Below are 18,655 nucleotides of genomic sequence, written 5' to 3' on the forward strand. Positions count from 1 at the left end.
AGCAGCTTGAGAAAAACGTGCGATGCATATCAACGAAACACGCACTATTGGCGCTGTGATTCAGATTCTAGTCTCACCCAGCAGCCGCATGATTATTGCGCCATCATGGAAGTGTTGGCATTGAAGGGGCTACTACCACAAGCAAATACAAAACACTGGGGGTGTTTTTTTGAACTTCGAATCCAGAGAAATATTGCTAATTAATAGCCACTTCGACAGAAACCGACGCATCGACATCCCACCACTTCACTGTAAATAACTTTTTGTCTAATACAATCAAGTTTTATGATCCCCGCACCAAACAGGTCGTGGGCTTACGCGGCGTTGACGCAAACGGCAAAATCACAGCCGTAAAATCGAATAATAGAATCAGGCAGAGGCCCGATCTCCCGGCCGGCAAAGGCACACACACTTTTAAATTTAGCTCCTCCGGTACTTGCCGAGCAATTGAGAGATTGGTTCAAGGATATGGGGCCTGCGGGGCCCCGTGCTGAGGGCCAATTGACGACTAACGACATCTTCATGCCAAACACGGCTGCGTGCCTAAAGAACCCCGGAGAGTTCTCAGCTCACCAATAATAACACTAATTGCCCTCTACTCCCACCAGCCCAACGGCCCGCGGCCCCCGTCGGACTTCATGGCTGCATTTTCCACTGATTGTGTTTATCTATTCTTAATTGAATATTTTAGCGAAACAGAACGATTGTGCGCGAAACTAGGCAATTGATTGGGTGGTTGTTTTGCGCTTGGCGACCGGCCGGGACCGTACCGAGCGCCCTTGCCGTCCCAACTTCCATTCCGATTGCCGCTCCCGATTGATCACACTCGCCGCCTAATCGACATGCGAGGAACACTTAAACTCGCGGTGTTTACAGAACACATGCACTTGGTCGACACGGGCGGCGGGAGCGGCAAAATCAATCGATGAAAATGAAGTTATTTTTCATTTAGATCTAGTCCAATTCCGGGCCACGAATTGAACTACAGCCGGAAAACAAATTGACGTATATCGGGCGCTCTTGACAGTTGGCGGACAGAACTAGGGCGTCGATGATCAATGCTTATGTGTAGGCTAAACATTTCGGCAATACATATCATAGTTATGTTTAAAGTACAGGGTGTTCGTGATGCCCGGTAAGGATGCTACTCGCCCAGAAAGTTTCCGACCGACTCTGTGCTTTGGGTAAGCTATTTGAAAGAATAATCCGCGATCATCTCCAAAATCGGGTGTCTCAGCTGGAACTCATCCCTGCAGTGCAGTTTGGCTTTAGATCAGATCATTCAACTACACATCAATTGTTTAGGCTCAAAAGTATCATTCTGGCAAATAAAACAGCATCTAGATCCAATGCTGTTGCCTTTTTGGGTGTTGAAAAGGCTTTCGACAACGTTTGGCATGGTGGACTTATTCATAAGACTTTAGTGTACGGTCTTCCAATGTTCTTGCTGAAAATCGTCAGCAGTTACTTGGAGGATAGGACATTTCGGGTGGCCTTGAGCTCTGCGATGTCTGATGCCTTACCAATCCCCGCCGGTGTACCTGATCTACTCTGTGATGGCAACTTGTTCCTGTTTGCAGACGACACTGCCATTCCCTTTCGGGAACGTGGAGATGAGGAGCAGGACTCAGCGGGCTGCCTTGATAACCCAAGAGTTTCCCCATCGAAATAAGGCCAAACTTTTAACTCCTCCGAATTGTAGCCGAATTCGAGTAGAAGGTGACTTTACTTTGTAGAGTGGTCCACGATCATTAAATACTTAGGACTTATGACTCTTTCGAGAGCATATTCAGTTCATTTTGAACAAGGGTCAATTGCTCATTAGAAGCCTGTATCCCTTGATTAATTGTAGATCCAAGCTATCACTACAGAATAGGCTCGCACAGTACAAACAAGTATTTTCACCAATGGTTACTTACGCAATTTCGGTGTGGAGGTCCTGTTCACAAACTAACTTAAACAAAGTGCAAATTGTGTTAAATAAGGTATTGCGCATGATTTTAAATGCCTCAAGACACAAGGCGAGTGGATCTGTATGAAAAAGCAGAAGTAAAATCACTTCATGAACAGAAATGAATGCGATGCTCTCCGAGAGATGCCTCACTCCGATTGTTAATCAAACTAGGAAAGATAGGTTAAAGTAAAAATAAGCTTGGGTAAGTTTGTTACTATTATTATATTTTAAAGGTTTTTAAGTTATTTTCCATAACTTAAATTTGGAGTATCGTAGGCTATTAGGTTAAAAAAATGAAATCAATTAAGTGCATGCCATCGCAAAAGCACACAACAAAATATTTTCAGAAAACATTTCAGAAAACAAGGTGAGAAAAGCGCATTTGAACGCTGCATATAATCGAATATCATCCTCAACACTGTAATTGTGCCAAAACATCAAGAATATGTATGTTCGTGATGAGAATTTAACATATTTATTTATTTTATTTATTTATTAATTATGACGGTCCGATGCCGTATTGTCACCACCGCATGTGGTGACTGTGAATTACATTCACGCAAAAAACAATTAACAAAATTAACTAGGCATTTCCTCCTAGTTATTTGCCATATCCCGGGCATGCACGGTTGATTTAACATATTTATATTGGTTTATATTTTTTCGTAGATAAGAGGTATTAAACTTCCTCTTAGGTAACATAAATTCTTAACAAACAATCAGATGCGTTTGCACAGCAGAATTCCTCCCAAATATGTTGGAACAGTTGCTGAAGAACCCTTTTATCTTAAAGAAGTCCTCAAGTTGACTTCAGATGACTAAGTGCAGATGATTAGCACAGGCAGTACCGGAGCTCAAACCCTATCCAGTCAGTCCACCTCTCCGTGCGCGGGACTATCCGACTATCTGAGCAATCTGTATCTATCTTAGGCCTCACTGACTGGCTGAATACAGACCGTCAAAGATAAGTACGAAGTAATCACGCGTTGGATACCGAATGTAGTAGTCAATAGTGTCCCTTAAATATAGCAGCAAGATTCGTCAATAGTGCCCTAAATATAGGCAGCAAGATATCCGACGCCTGAAATATGGTTGTCGGATAATTCGTCGAAACATTAAACTAGTCCGAATGTTTTGCCTCCAAACTCCCAAGGCCTCAGATCTAAGAATGCATTTTGTAAGAGGCACCGATATTTTTCAGGCGTCGTCCCAGGGAGATTATAGAGAGCAAGGTTGAAGCTGTGATCCAGGGTGATTATTTTCAGTAAATCCTGTTGAAAATATAGAAATTCGCTCTGTCTCTCTAGTTCACAAGGAACGCTTCTTGGGCGACCACTTGTCGACTCGAGTGGCAGAACGAGCTGATGAGCCAATCGACCATCGCAAAAACAACCCACCAGTCAGATAAGGCATCTGATTCACTGAAGGCTTCTACGTTCCCGGAATACGTACGCACTACTATTTGTGCATAAACCTTTCCCTCGTGCTTCGGAGTATAGTTTTATACTGCCGCCTGCTGAACAAATAAGTTAACGGAGGAGGGAGTTAAGCAATGTAATTGTAAACGAGAGGCCTACATGAATGATGCCATTGTATCCGGTGGTGAGCTAGCTGCTAGCTTGAGATCCAACCACGGGCTAACCAACATTGAAACAATACGAACGGCAAACATGGAACAGGCATCGGCAAGAAAGACGCGTTTGATGTACAGTCTTCCAAACGTACGTACCTCACAGGAACAGTAACATTTTACACGCAGCAGAACGAGTTGTGCTTATTTTACATCAACACGCGCCAGCCCGCCCATCGAGACCCCCTTTCGCACACAGTCTGCTTAATAACAAATGAACATGATTACCAAAACCAGTCAAAATTAAACCATTCCCAGCCTAACACATTCGCAGCGGCCAACTGGTTCCATTCCCAAGACGACACACACCGGCAGTAAAGACACGATGCAATAAATTGCAAAATGAATACTTTGTGTAACACCAGCACCGGGGTGGGTAGGCGCACCAAGACGTGTCGTACTCTTATCTTACAACGCGCATTGTGCGCTGTAAGATCCGCAAAACCCAGGGTGTAAACAATCATTCACGAACATATGGTTCCACGCGCGAACGTATAATATCGTGACGCATGTATGCGGGACGTCGTTGGACCTTCTCGGCTCCCCATGTCCGTACCGCAGACGACCATGTCTAAACAAGTCCACATGAGGGTCTATACAGACATGCACGGTGTGAATGTCTTCTTCACCGGCTTTCTTCAACGGCGAGGGAAGTTCGCACGATGCGCGTACGAAGAGGAGGCCTCAGGAAAATGTCGAAAATGTATGCAGAAAATATGAAAATGTTGGTGCGTACATTGTTCTACTCAATGACGCTCTTTTCGACTTTTCGCTATTCGCTATTTTCGCTTCTACGATGCCATCCACCGCGTCTTCACGACGTCAAAGCCTCTCTCTCTCTCTGCTAGGTTTTACGAAAGTGATGATTTTCACATCCCACCACCAGGCACAGCGTGTTCTTATAAACAATTATTATTCTCCCTTAGCCGCGGTAGGTTCCTGTTCGAAAAAATCAATAATTTTACCAAATCTTGTACAAAAAAACAAACGCACCCACACATGAGCAAACCGTCCACTCGCGGAAGCGTGTGAAGCGAATATAGGGCATAATCATTTTAGGATATCCTTGCGAGGCAAAAGACAAGGCCTAGAGCCGGTCGAACTCGAACTGGCACTGTTGGCTAAAAGCGTGCCAGATTGGATTGGAAAAACTTGCCAACGAAAGGAACCAACACATGGATGTATACCAACAGACACACACACACACCGGAGGCGGTGGAAATTTTCATTTCCATCAACGTTGGAATATTGGCCGCGGTAGTAGAGCGCATGCTTTAGAACTGGGCACCACTCTCGGCTATCGTTCCGGTCAGTTCTGAAAACAATTGCACTACGCTTTAAAGCCTCATAGACAGTGCATGAATGTGGAGCACGGGAAACCGGGTCCTAGCTATCGGAGCTGAGCTTCGAACCAGCGCAGGTACGTTGATTAAATCATAAACACCACACTTACCTTCGTCATGTGACATTATGCTCTCGTCCGGCGAGGTCGGTTCGGCTGACGTGATCATCGTTGTTTTGCGGTCTTCCTGCAGCTTTGTGAAGAACGTCACCGCGTAGTCGATCACATCGCCCGGCTGCTCGAGCAAGTACGCTATCGAGAACTCGAGCAGCACATCCCTTAGCCCGTCCGGTACCTGAATTCGATGCTTCTGTTGACTCGACATAGTTCGTTTGTCTTGCTGTACTGTAGGAAAGAAAATGGAACCGAGTGGGAGTAGGCAAAAAAAAACACAATCAGCACATTAGACCAATTAAACAATTTAACACTGGTAGCATGAAGGGTGATGAATTTCTCTTGTCACAACCAATAAAACAGCAACAACCAACGCAAGGCAATAGAATCCGGTAAAACGCCGTCTTGTACAGTGCCTGGCAAATCACGTCCGACATGCAACAGGAAATCACAGTGGAACAATTAAGAAGAAAAGTCATGACACCAGGACTCCCTCCCTCGCCAATCAGCCCTTCCAACTAATAATCCCGCATTCGATCTAATCTCGGAAGACTTCGATAAAAGACAAACGAGACGCGAGAACGAAACGGCTGGCTTGTTCCCCTCGACACAACCAAACCTCGAGTCGATTAATTGACTTTAATTAAATTCGCAATCATGTCCAGAGTGATGTCGAAGAATGGTTACCCGGATCGTACTTTGCTAGTACCAGCCAGAGCCGGATTACAGCCGAACGAGTTGAGAGATATGTCAGACAGGCGATAGTCCCTCGAAACGAGAACGTCTGTCGTCGATTCGATCTGTAAATAGTGTTGTCTTCATGTAGCGCTAAGTGTCTAAGCAATTGTTTCCTATTAGCAGATGGGAAGTTGAGCGCCTCAGTATTGCACGAGGCTTAGCAGAGTGCCAACCAGCTTTAAAATCAATTTATCTGATTAGCAAGAAACAACTGATGTTCCCTATTTGTTTTTTAAATATTGAACTACGTCCCGTCTATATCTTCATAACTTCCTCAAATAGCAATACTAAGCAATATTTCCAAACCGCAATTTAAGAAAGCAGTCAAAATGCATAATATTATTGCATACCATCTTTACACGATAACAACATCGTTGCTGTTGTTGATGTTTTACGAAACTATTACGGCAGATACATAAATTAAAAATAATGTACGTGTTTCTCGACCAACAACCGGGTGCTGGGTGTTATAGCAAAATTCTACAGCTAAATTGCTTCGCTCTTCTCCGAAGCATTTGCCGGAACGCGTTCCTCCACCGCTTCACACACGATGCCTTCGTGCACCGAAACTGACTTAAAATCACGAAGGCATCATACATCTTTTGCCGAGAGACGTCTTGGACGACCTGGACTTGAGGCACGTACGAGCCAAACGACCAACACCCGAACCCGGTGTTGGCAGGCAGCACCAACCACTTCACTTCTGCCACCTTCTCGGTCGGGAGGTATCATTTCTGTACCATGACATCACGAAGCGTTCGATAATCGATACCCCAATGGGGCACCCCGTTTGAAGAGCGCTCTGTGCACAGCAAAATCACTCACAGTAAAACCAGAGCAGCGAGCCAGGGTACCATTTAGCCGGTCGGCAGAAGCTGTTAAAACACAGTCAATAACATAGATTCCGAGCGCTTTATTTCCTACAATTACACTACGTTCCTCTCCAGCGCGTACAGAAGAGGGGGGGGGAGCAGCCCTCGCTCACTCGCCCAGCATCAAATGACCTTCCCCTTCTGACGAATGATGCTGCTCGGTTGTGATGCAAAACTCGTAAGCCTCCCGCCCGTCTGCCAGTCGCAATCGGAAGAATGTTTGCGTAAACAATCGAATTGTTTTATTGCTCGTAGACTATTTATTTTTGCCCTTCTGCTGCTTGCTGTGCCCGCTAGCACACACTAGGGTACCGCCGCTGAGTTCCCTTTCATCATTTTGTGACTTTGAGCTGAACGTTTTCCTCACCTGAAAGGCAAAAGGAATCAGCTCCACTAATACAGTTTATAGTAGAAGTAGCGAGGCATTAAAACTGTCGCATGCCGCCCCATAATTTGGAGTAATATTTGCATTGCCTCGATTGAAGTATACAGCATCCTGCCCGTGCACAAGGCCTCTGGTGCTGTGAGAAAAAAGTGAGAGACAACCCGAGGCCGATGGTAAAACAGCCCGACTACGAAACTCTCTAACGTGTTGAATGACAACAGTCACCTGACGTCTACACTTGACACGTACGGGCTCAGCTCTACCAACACCACTACAGACAGTACTAGTACGGCAGCTTAAACCATCTCCCTGACATTCCCAATCTCTTTACATCACTCATGGAGTCACAGCATTACTGACACACCAGATGCACCAAAGAACCTGCTTCGGTCGCACCACTGAACGTGGACGCTGAGGTGCACGGGCCGCGATTACATTACTAGTAGCCATGCTTACCTTCGCGAGGTAGACAGAGCACAACAGTGGCAACGCTAAATAGCCTGGTCCCCTGGCTGAGTGAAACGAATCGAGTGGCGAGTGTGAAAATGGTTATACCCGCAAGATGAACGAGATAAGACACGAGGCAACAGAGCCCTGTGGCAAGTCGTATGCTGTCTGAAATACATGACTTATACACCCATACACACGCACATCGAATTGGAGCTCTGGAAGCCTCTTAAAATTAGGAACCACGCATTTGAGACTCACTCACCAGCTGAGGACTTTCAACCAACCCATCATCATCATCTTCTTCTTTCGCTAGTCGTGTTGTGTATCCACGCACGGTATCATACTTTTAATTCCTTATCGTTTCGGTCCCATAATGAAACAAACCATGCAACACATGCGAACTAGCATCTGTGTGTACAAGAATCTCGGTCGATGATAAGAGCAAAACGGTGCACGTGGTCGTACGGCCAGCCAGCCAAAATGCGCAGAGCACAACCGACGACTACACGGCACACATGGTCGTGTCGATCTCACTCATTACGCTAAACTCGGTTCCCCCACCTGTGCAGCCTTAGCCTCCTCTCCCCTCTCTCTCTCTCTCTCACGCTAGCCCAGGTCACATGATGGTCAAAATGGGTTAATTTGACTTACACGACACCGCTTGCGGCCGGTGTGTGAGGCCTATTCTACCTCCAATAGCGCTTTCCTTCCAAACATGGTTTATGCTTGAGATGTAACCAAACCGTCTACCCCCGGCGTGAAGCTACCGCGGCAACCAAGGGTTATAATTGCGTCACAAATAAGAACACATTAGCACATGAGACATGAATGCGTCGTCACGACGGATTTATTTGCAACAGGCAAACGAGCGATGCGCTGCTGTCGGCCTTCCCCAGTCATGCGAAAGGGCATTGCTCATTGAGACGCTCGAACCGTCATCTTTCGCTTCCTGATCATCTATTTGCTCTGGCCCAGCACTTCCACTGCGCACGTTTACATAAGTCCAACCACGGGAACTGAATCATTTCAAACACCTCGTAGACGTGGAGGAATAATTGGCTTCTTGCTTGCCAGCTAGCAGATGATTCCAACTGCATTACTTAACCCCGATCATGCCCGACATATCTACCCAGGGCTCGTTGTTGTTCCCCGCTTTTATCTAAATTAACTAAAACTAAATGCTCTCCACGCAGGGAAACCTTGCTGTTCCCGGGCATTTGCCAACCGGAGAGGTCCAAATCATCTCGATTGTTTACACGAAGGCGCGAGGATCAATCCTCTCATGCACGAACTTTCATTTATTTTATTTTCTTTGCCCGTCGAAAGTATCGAAGCGGTTGTGTGTGCGAGGGAGGTTCAAACTATAAATTTACGCATTTTCTTCAAAAAAAAAAAGATACACTTCCACTTCCGAAACGTGTGCACAACCCTCTCTCGACTGTGCAGCAGTTAGCCGCCACCCGTCGATTGTTGATTCTAATTCACGTACGTACGTAGACGTTCGTGATGAGTTTTCGATGAAGTTTGCCCCGGCCGGTGAGCTGAAGTGAGCTATCCTTCTATTGCGTTTCCAAACGATCAGTCTCTGCACAACATTTGCTGTTGGTGTGAGGCTTTCGACCGTTTTTTTTTTTTCAAACTGTTCAATAAATTACCCACGTTTGTTATTTTCTTCTGCGCGGCAGGAGAAAGATTGCATGTGGTACTACGCTAGACAAGCTGTTTGGCTCGGTATATTTATCAAATCAACCGCAAAATTAAAAGCAACCTTGAGCTGACCTTCCACACGTGCAGCGATCGCAGTCGCGGTAAAGTTTGAAGGGCATAATCCTCGCGCTTTTGAGATCATAGCAAGGAACCAACGTCATACACATAATAGACACCAACAAATATGGCGTGAAAATTTGAAAAGTGGAATCCCTTCCGGCTAATTGCATCCTCTGGTTCGCTTTACACTCCTCAAACTGTGACACGTCCCCGGCAGAACTTATGCTTCGCTGGCAAGCTTTTCAAACGGGCAGACAGCCGTAAGTTCGTGCGACTCACGACAAATGCCACCAAACAGCCGACGAAACAGCACTTCACGGCGGTAGAAAGTACTTAAAACTCGGTAAGATAACGGTCGCCCGAGCAATACTCATGTCGCAACTTTAACTCCAAAACCAGCCCCCCCTCACCATCACAACGTGCCCACCCCTAACCTACCCATCGTTCTTTTCTCTTGCTCCACCGCTGTAGCACCACTTCAAGATCGTTTACCACAGCGACAACAACGTATACAGGAACCGATGCTGGGACCGGTCGTAAATTTCGCGACCTTCCTAAATTTTCATTATTTACCAGCACGGCATAGCACAACCCAGACCCAGTGTGCACGTGGTAGGTGGCATTATGGTGGCTCACAATAAGCAAACAAAAAGAAAATCAAAAACACTATCCCACTAACGTACAAATCCCCTCCCCGGAAAAGGGATAGAGCGCGTCCTCATATTTCCCACGCCACCCGGCCAAGGATATGTTGAGCAGTGGAAGTAGTTTTGTTTCGGCGCTTTCGCCAACCACCAGCAGAAACATCTTGAAAGTTGCTGACGGCAAGTTCTCGACCTCGGACCATTTCGTGTCAGCCGCGCTGGGAGTTTGGGATGGCTAATAATGAATTTATCATCATGTTCAACGCCGCAAGATGCCCTGGACAGTTTTCTTTGGTCGAGAGTAACCATTTCTACCTTCTTTTCTTCTGGTTGATACTAGATTTCTATCTGTTCTTACGTATCCCTGCCTGCTTTCCGATTATTCTTTTCTTATAGCTGTGCGAAACGTGCAACACATAAATTGGGGAATCTCACGGCTGTTCAATAAGTAATGCGCGATATGGTATATACAGGACCCAGCAAAAATGCGAAAATAACCTTCGCTGGTGAATATCACAACCGAATAGCGACAGTTAAGCGAATATTTAAATTATGTTCGCTATCTTGGCAAACCTACAACGTATGTATAATACAGAATCCAGACCAATGTTGTATTAGTCATTTAGACGAATAATCAATAATTCACCTTCATAACGCGTATACAAAGGTAGTAGTCGTTCGTGTTCTTAATGTAAAATCGATACAGTCATCTTCCAATTACCGCCCTCAGTCGTGCCCGAAAGCGTACAAAAAGGATCAGATGGAGTAGAGGGTCTCCGACAAAATAAGCCCAAAAGGCTACAAACCATGCCTCCTGAAAATGACATGCTTTACACATGCACCAAGCACTAAATCTGTGACAATACAAACTCATACTCATAGTCGCCAGCCAGGTTGAAATGTGCAGCAACACCATGTGCACCAATTTGTTTCCTTCTTCAGAGAACTCCGCCAGATTCCTCCTCCTTCACACCCTACCGCTGTTTGGAAGGAGATTTTTCATCCAACCTGCTGTGCAAAGTACATTGCAGGCTCATTTATGCTCTTTCGTCCCCAACGAACCAACCGGCGCTGACGCTACCATGAGTGTCGCCACAGTTCTGCTTATGGGCATCATACAGGCAACGTACAGCATCACGCTGTAGAGCTGCGGACACGAGGAAGAAGCAACAGTATGCTGTTTTCTCCCCACAGTGAAGTTATTTTAATGTTTTTGCGTCGAGTTTGTTCTTAACCCGTTTGTTACCCAACGCGCGCACACACACACGCTTCAAGTGACTTGCAGCAACATAGAGGAGGGAAAAAAGCATGGAAACACGCGGAGAATAATGATGAAACAAGATGTTGTTGCTACCGCGCGCCACGGTACCATGGATTGTAATATTTCACGAGAGTAGGATAACATGTTTTTACTCTTACCGAGCCTGGCCCCTCATGAGAAGCACTGAGACGAGGGTGGTTTTTGGGGGCCTGCTTCCTTTCGCATACTATTCTCAACACACCACGAACAGGAGCTTGATATTCAGTCACTTGGCTTGACGACCCACCAAAGGAGGTCCCCTGCCTCTCTCCATGATGTCTAACCATCGAGCCATTAGAAATCATCATTTCGACCCAAAATCCTGCATTCCAGCCCCATCCAGACCACCATGAGTTTGGATGTGATAATCTTGCAATGGATGAGTCATCGTAATCGCACCTCCGTACCATGCTGATAGCGAGAAACCGACACACGGGACAAACCCCACTATAATCTGCCAAAGTTGTTACCATTTGCGGTAAAATCCCTAGCTGTAAACCCGATCGAAGGAAGGCGGCGTAAAGTTAAAGTTATCCTTTTTTTTCTGTACCCTTTTTGCATATGGAAAGTTTTCCATCGAGCAGGGATACGACGGACGGCTCTTCAAAGCGTCGCATTCGAATGGTCACCAACCAACCGCAAAAATACTCTCCAAAAATCCCCAAGAGGCAATAGGGACTGTGTGTGTGTGTGTGAGTCAATTTGTATGCCCGTAAGGTATTTGAGCTCCTTCAAAGAGGGAGAAGGATTTGGACTACTTCTTCGCTGCAAAAAAAAATACCCCCAACAATTCGATCGATAGCAGACGTTGCGGCTACCCCCGTCCAACCGATCGGCCGCGTCCAGCGAACACGAGGGAGTGAGGACTGCGGCGTACGCCCTTTTGTCGGGGAGAGCAAGTATCCATTTTTAATGCTCTTTTCGTGCATAAAGCTGCCCGTCAAGAAAATCATTCAGGGCCACTGATCCAATTGTAAAAGATTTTAGGGGTTCGTGTATGTGTCGAAGGGATTTGCGGCATAATCAGTGTCTTCCTTTCTGGCCGAGTGCGAAAAGGATACCACGCTCCCTCGGTTGGTCCGAATCGTATCGGAGCCAAAAGCAGCGAATTTTGTTTTTCAATCTAAATGTGCAATAGGGGCCCGCAGTTTTGATGCAGCTAAAAGTTTTCTGCCTTACGACCAACAAAAAAAGGCCGGTAGGGTTCCCAGAGTTTCACCTTTTGGCGTTGCATAAATGAATGGACGCATACCAAAACTCGGTGGGCCGTTTGCGCAAGTACCGATTCAATCCTCATGCCCACAATCAGCAAAAACCCCCACCCGCATTTGCCTGAATTGATGACGGTTCGTTTATTTGGCACCCGAGATTTTCTTTTTTTTTGGGTTAAAGTATACCTGTGTTTCGTAAAATGACGCATGTAGAGCACCCGTGACATTTCGACTACACTCTGCATTTTCCCACCGATGTAGTGCAACGAGAACACCAAATGTACTAAGCGAGACACAAACTATTTTTAGTTAAAATGAATGACCCGCAACACGAAAGCGGGAACTGCACAAATGCAATCCAAGAACGCATGGGGGAAGAGGGGGAAGGGAGGAAAGCACCACACCAAGGGTGCATTTTTGCAGTTCTTGTTTGCACAAAGAATTTCTTAGAAAATTGCGGAGAGGGCGGAGACACTGTTTTGCTGTCATTCATTGTCACGTTTTCCACGACATTTCAGCTTTTCCGTTTTCCCTTCAATACCGAGACTTCCTTAGCTACCTTTCGCTAAGGGTAGAAAAACATTTTCTTCGACCCCATTGCCGGCTGCCTGTCCTGGCCTGCGTTATGTTTCTGGTTCCAAATTTATGAGCGTACCCTGCTGAACAAACCGTCCGTTATCGCATCTCGTCCCCATCGGCAACTAGCGAAATCCACGCGCCCTCGCAACAAAGTGTCTCAGACGACGAGAGTGGTACGAACGAAACCACCCAATGGCAGCTTAAGCGTACAACAACACCACCAACATGACTGGCTTCCGGAAGTGTTGCAGTAGCAGCAGGTATGTTACCGCTTTCAGCACCATAAACTTACTCCTGATGAAATATTCACGTAACCTTTCCGTCCAAAATGTCCACCGTGGCGTGGCGCATTCCCTTTCTGGCCTTTCGAAACCAAGGAACGGAGCAAAACAAAAACTTCGGCAAAAGATTCGCGTTTATAGTCCGGTTGACAGGTTTATGTTTCGTCCCTTGGACCCTTCCACCACTCACCAAAGAATTCACCACACCGATTCCAGTGGTATGGTTTTTCCGGACAGATGATGCCCACAGTCTTCACGGCCACCGTTACCTTGTCCTAATTACGCACGCACCTCCCAACATACACGTCGTCCGTACGTCCGACGTCCGACATGCGCAAGTCCTTTTTGTTATGCAAAACAAACCCTCGCCACACAGCCACACAACCGTAACTGACCTTCGCCGGACGGGTGGGCAGAATCCTGGCTGGCTCACTGGCCTGGGCAGAGGAAAATGGGGGTAGCCAACAAATCCTGTTTTTTTTTTTTGAATACTAGCTCCCAGCAGCAGCAACAAAAACTCCGGAATCGACCGGAGAACATCGACGAAGAGGACTATGACGATTGTCCTCGGCTTCGACGAGTTGACGACGATGTCCGCACCACAAGGCCAAGCCTTACGGAACACGTTCGCCGAGGTGAAGCGGTGCAAACCACAGCCAAAGACAAAAATATCAAAGGGAAATTGAAAAGGAAATGCAGCAGGAAATAAGAAAATTCCGCAATACATCGTTCGTACCGCATGGCGCATGCATGGCAGCGAGACTTTCAGGAGATGCTAGAGCTAGAGCTAACACAAACGCCGGCAGTGTCTCGGAGACTCTAGAGCAGCGAGCTCCGGGTGCTTACCTATGCAGGAAAGCTTTTATAAAATATTGAACGCATCTATTAATGGAAATGCGGAAACGACACACCGCGAAAAGGTCACACCAGTGCCGAATAGTAAGTGCGACCGCGGTAAGCGGTAAGTGCGACCGTATGTGCTTTAAGGACAACACGTTAACAAACTCAAGCACATGTGTGCAGTGACAGTTTTGACTACTCCATCCGTAAGAAGCATAATCAATTCTTAGCGGAGGATGCGCTATGCATGCCTAACTGATTCAACCCAGGAGTAGTATAGTAGGGATCATCTGAAATGATACAGTTGCGATTGACTAAAGGATCCTCAAGAATTCAAGATCAGGAATTCTACATTTACAACATGTTCTTATTTAGCGCAACAAATTGAAATGAATTAGAATTAGAAACAGGTATCTTAAATCAGAGCTTGGATAATGTGCCAAAGAAGAAATTTTAAATTGAAAGGATCGTGTATCGATTCCCATCCGGATCTTCTATTCGTAGGTTGGATTGACTATAGTATATCTGATATAAAAGGTAAATTCAAGTCATGGAATCCTAAACTAGCAGACCAAGAACTTCAAGGTTTAGTGTGATATTTGTATATCAAATTATAATTCAGGTTCCACATTTTTTGTTTCATCTTACATAAAGAAGTTAACTGCATCAGCATACCCACTGGCGAGTGTTAAACACCATTAAAATAAAAACATTTTAGTTAAAAGAGTCTAATTCGAATTTATGAAGAATTTTTCTTCGCTAGGATATGCTAGGACTAGGACCCCGCGGTTTATTCTGTTGGTCTGTCCATGCTGCATGTGTATTGGTGAGATGGAGCATTAGAACTTGTAAAAGCACACACCTGTGCGTACTGCGAAATGAAAATTTGTTTGGTTTACTATTACCAACACTTTATCAACTGAACAACAACTACAGCTTCAACCCTTGGTTTGTCTACTAGCATCAATGGAGCTAGCGTTAGAGGTTGGAAAATTCTTCTCCGAGAGTTTCCAAACCTGTAGTACGAAGTTTTAAGTTAAATAAGGTTTGAAACTTGGGATAACAGTAAAAATGTAGCTCCATGTACTACAAGAGCCCTGTCTGTTTCAAGTTATTAAACTAGCAATAGTTTAAATAACTTTTTATCAAATTATTTTTACAATAATAGACATGTTCAAAAAGGCTGCCCACTTGCTATTTACTCAACTTTGTCACCTTTAAACCCTCTCTAACCTTATTATCACCGTAGTTTTTCTCCTTCGCTCTGTCTCCCGATCTCGCTCTCTCTCTCTCTTTCTCTCTATTTCATTTCAGCTCATTCTCTCTCGCTCTCATGGCTGTTAATTGTTTTTTTGCCAATCAAACTTTTTACAGCGATTTCTTTTCATCCTAGTACACCTGGGCATAGTCGTATGAAAGTGTGCAACGCACTAGTGTGTATCGTACGCACACAAACACATTTATAAGGTTACCACCAGTCAATCAACAGCGTGTAAAGGCCGCAAGCAGTTGCAACATGAAATTTTGCTCGGAAAATTCCCCGGGACTGGATTCTCGTGAAATTACACGGGAAAGTATGGGAGCATAAGAACATGAGCACGATATTGAATAATTACCTTGCTGTCCGCTATTTGACGATGCTGATGCTGCCCACAATATCCTTTACTGCTCCCCTTTTAATACCAGGCCGTTTGGAGCGCTTTTCTTCTTGATAGGACGATACAGCAGATGAACGTTCTAAAGTATAGGCTGTATAGACACTACCAGCACACTTTGCGCACTTCTCCAAAATCCACTAGCACTCACTAACTGAAAACACGCACTGCTTTGGAGCCTTCAAGGAAGCTCAACCCTCTGGGTGGTCAATGAGATACAAAACTACACTGTCGAAGAACGGATGCTGAAAAAACACATCAATTAAAACTCAATTTCACTTTCTTCTTCTAGCCACGGTGCGATCATGTCGAGACAAATAAAAAAAGCAGTTTCCTTCTCCAGTGGGCATCAGTTTTTGGAGGATTTTCTTGAAGCTCACAAAGTTTTCACTTCACAACCGAGACGTCGAGGTTCGCTTTTTTCCCGGTAAGATCCGGAACCAGCCAGCTTCTCACAACTTGTTACACATCATCCCCTGGAAAGCTGGTTTTGTTTGGCTCGCGCTCTCACTGCGTTGGTTGCTGCTCTCGGAAAGAAAATTTATCAATCGAAACAACTTTCGCACGAGCAGCAGGCCAAGAGCGGTGGGTGGGGGTTAGCGCAAATGTCCAACACACACGCACGCACACACACACATTCACACACATGCATACACGCAGCTATCAAGCAAGCATCAAGCGAGTTGAAGTTGGCGGCCACCGAAGCGGGATCAAATCTTGATAGCTTTACGACACCGACACCGTTGGAAGGGGAGCGAGGGTGACTGAGCCGCACACACACACACACGCGCACACAAATTCATAAAAGCGCAACCAACGAAAAACGCGACACGCGCACACTTCGACAGCGACGCAAACGTGACAAACGCACACAGCACCGTGAGCGCACCTTACCCAATCATATACACATACACACACAAACACACGCGTCAGCACACCTGATGTCAAAAGTGATTTCCTTCGAATCACGGCTCACTCTCCCACGGTGCTGGGCTGTTCTTCTCTCGGCTCTCGCGCACACTGCTCACTGCTCAAAATGTTGTGTGTGTTTCCCTCGCTTCGTAAAGGGACGGCGGCCGTTTCTTCAGCCCCAAGGGAGTTTTGGGTGAGAGATTCGATCTCTACCACCTGTCCAAAATGAAGAAAAAAAACTTCACACCGGAATCGATTTTCAAATTTTCACAATTTTCATTCTCTTTTCACACACACACACACACGCACCACGAACACGCCGCACGTTCGCAAGCTTTTCGGTGCTTTTGGATCAAACGTTTTTTTATGTTTGTCGTTGGAACAATGCGGCGGCGACGACGGCGCTTATCATCAAACCCACTCCGGGAATGCACTTCTCCAGCACAGCTTCAAGAAGCGAAACGGACAAATTGCACACGCAAAATTTGGGACACTATTATCTGCAGAACAAACCTGCAAACCTGCTGTGATAGAAAATACCAACCACACGACTGCTTCGATTCTGCAACTCTCAGCACTATCCAACACCTTCCAGAGCACTGACACCAGGGGACGACAGCTTTGACACCGTACACCGATAGGCTACAACTGCACCCCAGATACGGCCGGAAGCACGGAAGAACGGCCGGAAGGCGCTGCAATGGCGGCAAAGAAAAAATAAAACAACCTTCACAAGGTGGTCACTTTTTCACAGCTCGCACGCACGGCTCTGGCAGCTTTCACTTCAGTTCTAGCAGTGAAGCCGCTATCTCTTTCGCATCCAGTCTGCAGCTTCACTCGCTCAGCGTTGCGTTTCCGTTCGGCTGTGGCGCTCTCTCACGCATGCTCTTGCGTTTTCCTCTGCTCGCGGTCTCTCGCTCACGGGTTGCCACTCTCTTTCTCGCTCCGAACGGTGAGGGCACGCTGGGGCCTAGCTGAAAGATTTCTTGCGCCAGAAGGCATCATTCTGCGCTCGAGCCTCCGAGCCCTCCCGACGAACGGTGCGCTCTCTTTCACGCTCCGGTGGTTTTTATCCGTAGGATTTTACGCTGTTCGCTGCTTCTTATCACATCTCGTCTTTCTGGCCAGAACCCCTAAACAGCCCACAGAGCCATTAGCTTCCATTTGACCCCAGGTTTGATTAGGAGCGAATCTCTTCTACCCTGTACAGTGTGGTTCGTACGTAGCGTGAATGGTTGGCGAATTGGATGTTTTTAATGGATAAAATTAAAAATCTCTTTCAATATGTTGAACTATCCGCAAGATTTTCGTTGAAGATCATTCAAGGTCTAATTGTTCTTCTGCTTCTTTCGCATAATCACACCAGGACATGGCGATCCTGAATCGTGAATACCTTTACTTTTTGTTCAGCCTTAACTGGATGTTCAGTTCTGCTGACGAGAGAACGGTATGGATTAGGATGCAAGTTCTGCCATGCAAAATACCGGCATCCCCAGCATTCATCCACCGCACTACTCTGATGATCTAATGGCATAGAATCTACTCAATTTCATTGCACATCACTTTACTCACACTTAAAATACACGTTCAAGTATCTTTTCGTTCAAAAAATTGTGTTTCATTTGGTTAAAATCCGGAACAAAGCTGTTGTAAATTGAATTTTGTGCAACCCTTGCGCAAATTTTGGCTGATGGCAAATGTCAAACTTGCAGTTCGAAAACAACCACTTGTCAAATATTCGATTTCGAACCAGTGTGCCGTAAACATCACATTTGAGCAGCCGCGTTTACACTGCTATCAATATGAAGCGTGGTGTAGCTAACGAACAAAACTGGGCAATCAGAATAGCTTTCCTTTCCGATGCACAACACAATTCTCGAGGGAAAACCAATAACAAATAGAACATACTTTCCAGTACAGCTCAATTGGGCGCAAAAAACTATCGTATGGTCATAAAAAAACAACTAAAATAATGCATGTT

At 45.8% G+C, this 18,655-nt stretch overlaps 1 protein-coding gene across 13 annotated transcripts in view; it reads right to left on the minus strand.

Annotated features, from left to right (window-relative positions):
* The window catches only part of LOC118511873 (cAMP-dependent protein kinase type II regulatory subunit), a 40,074-nt gene extending 21,736 nt beyond the window's left edge, over window positions 1–18,338 (minus strand). For 2 of the 13 annotated variants that reach the window (XM_036055476.1, XM_036055477.1), the window contains exons 1-3: window positions 17,219–17,496; window positions 15,724–16,007; window positions 5,038–5,271 (exon numbers count right to left, since the gene is read on the minus strand). In XM_036055476.1, the coding sequence (XP_035911369.1) occupies window positions 5,038–5,251 (214 nt within the window). In that variant the 5' untranslated portion in view covers window positions 5,252–5,271; window positions 15,724–16,007; window positions 17,219–17,496. Of the gene's footprint in view, window positions 1–5,037; window positions 5,272–7,017; window positions 7,038–15,723; window positions 16,008–16,142; window positions 16,284–16,501; window positions 16,519–16,656; window positions 16,909–16,983; window positions 17,003–17,187; window positions 17,536–18,067; window positions 18,086–18,246 lie in introns of those variants that run through there. The other 11 variants (XM_036055484.1, XM_036055485.1, XM_036055482.1 and 8 more) reach the window with 11 other exon arrangements.
* Between the last annotated feature and the right edge of the window lie 317 nt (window positions 18,339–18,655).

This window comes from Anopheles stephensi, chromosome 3 (assembly GCF_013141755.1).
Source record: "Anopheles stephensi strain Indian chromosome 3, UCI_ANSTEP_V1.0, whole genome shotgun sequence".
In the NCBI taxonomy this organism is placed as follows: Eukaryota; Metazoa; Arthropoda; class Insecta; order Diptera; family Culicidae; genus Anopheles; species Anopheles stephensi.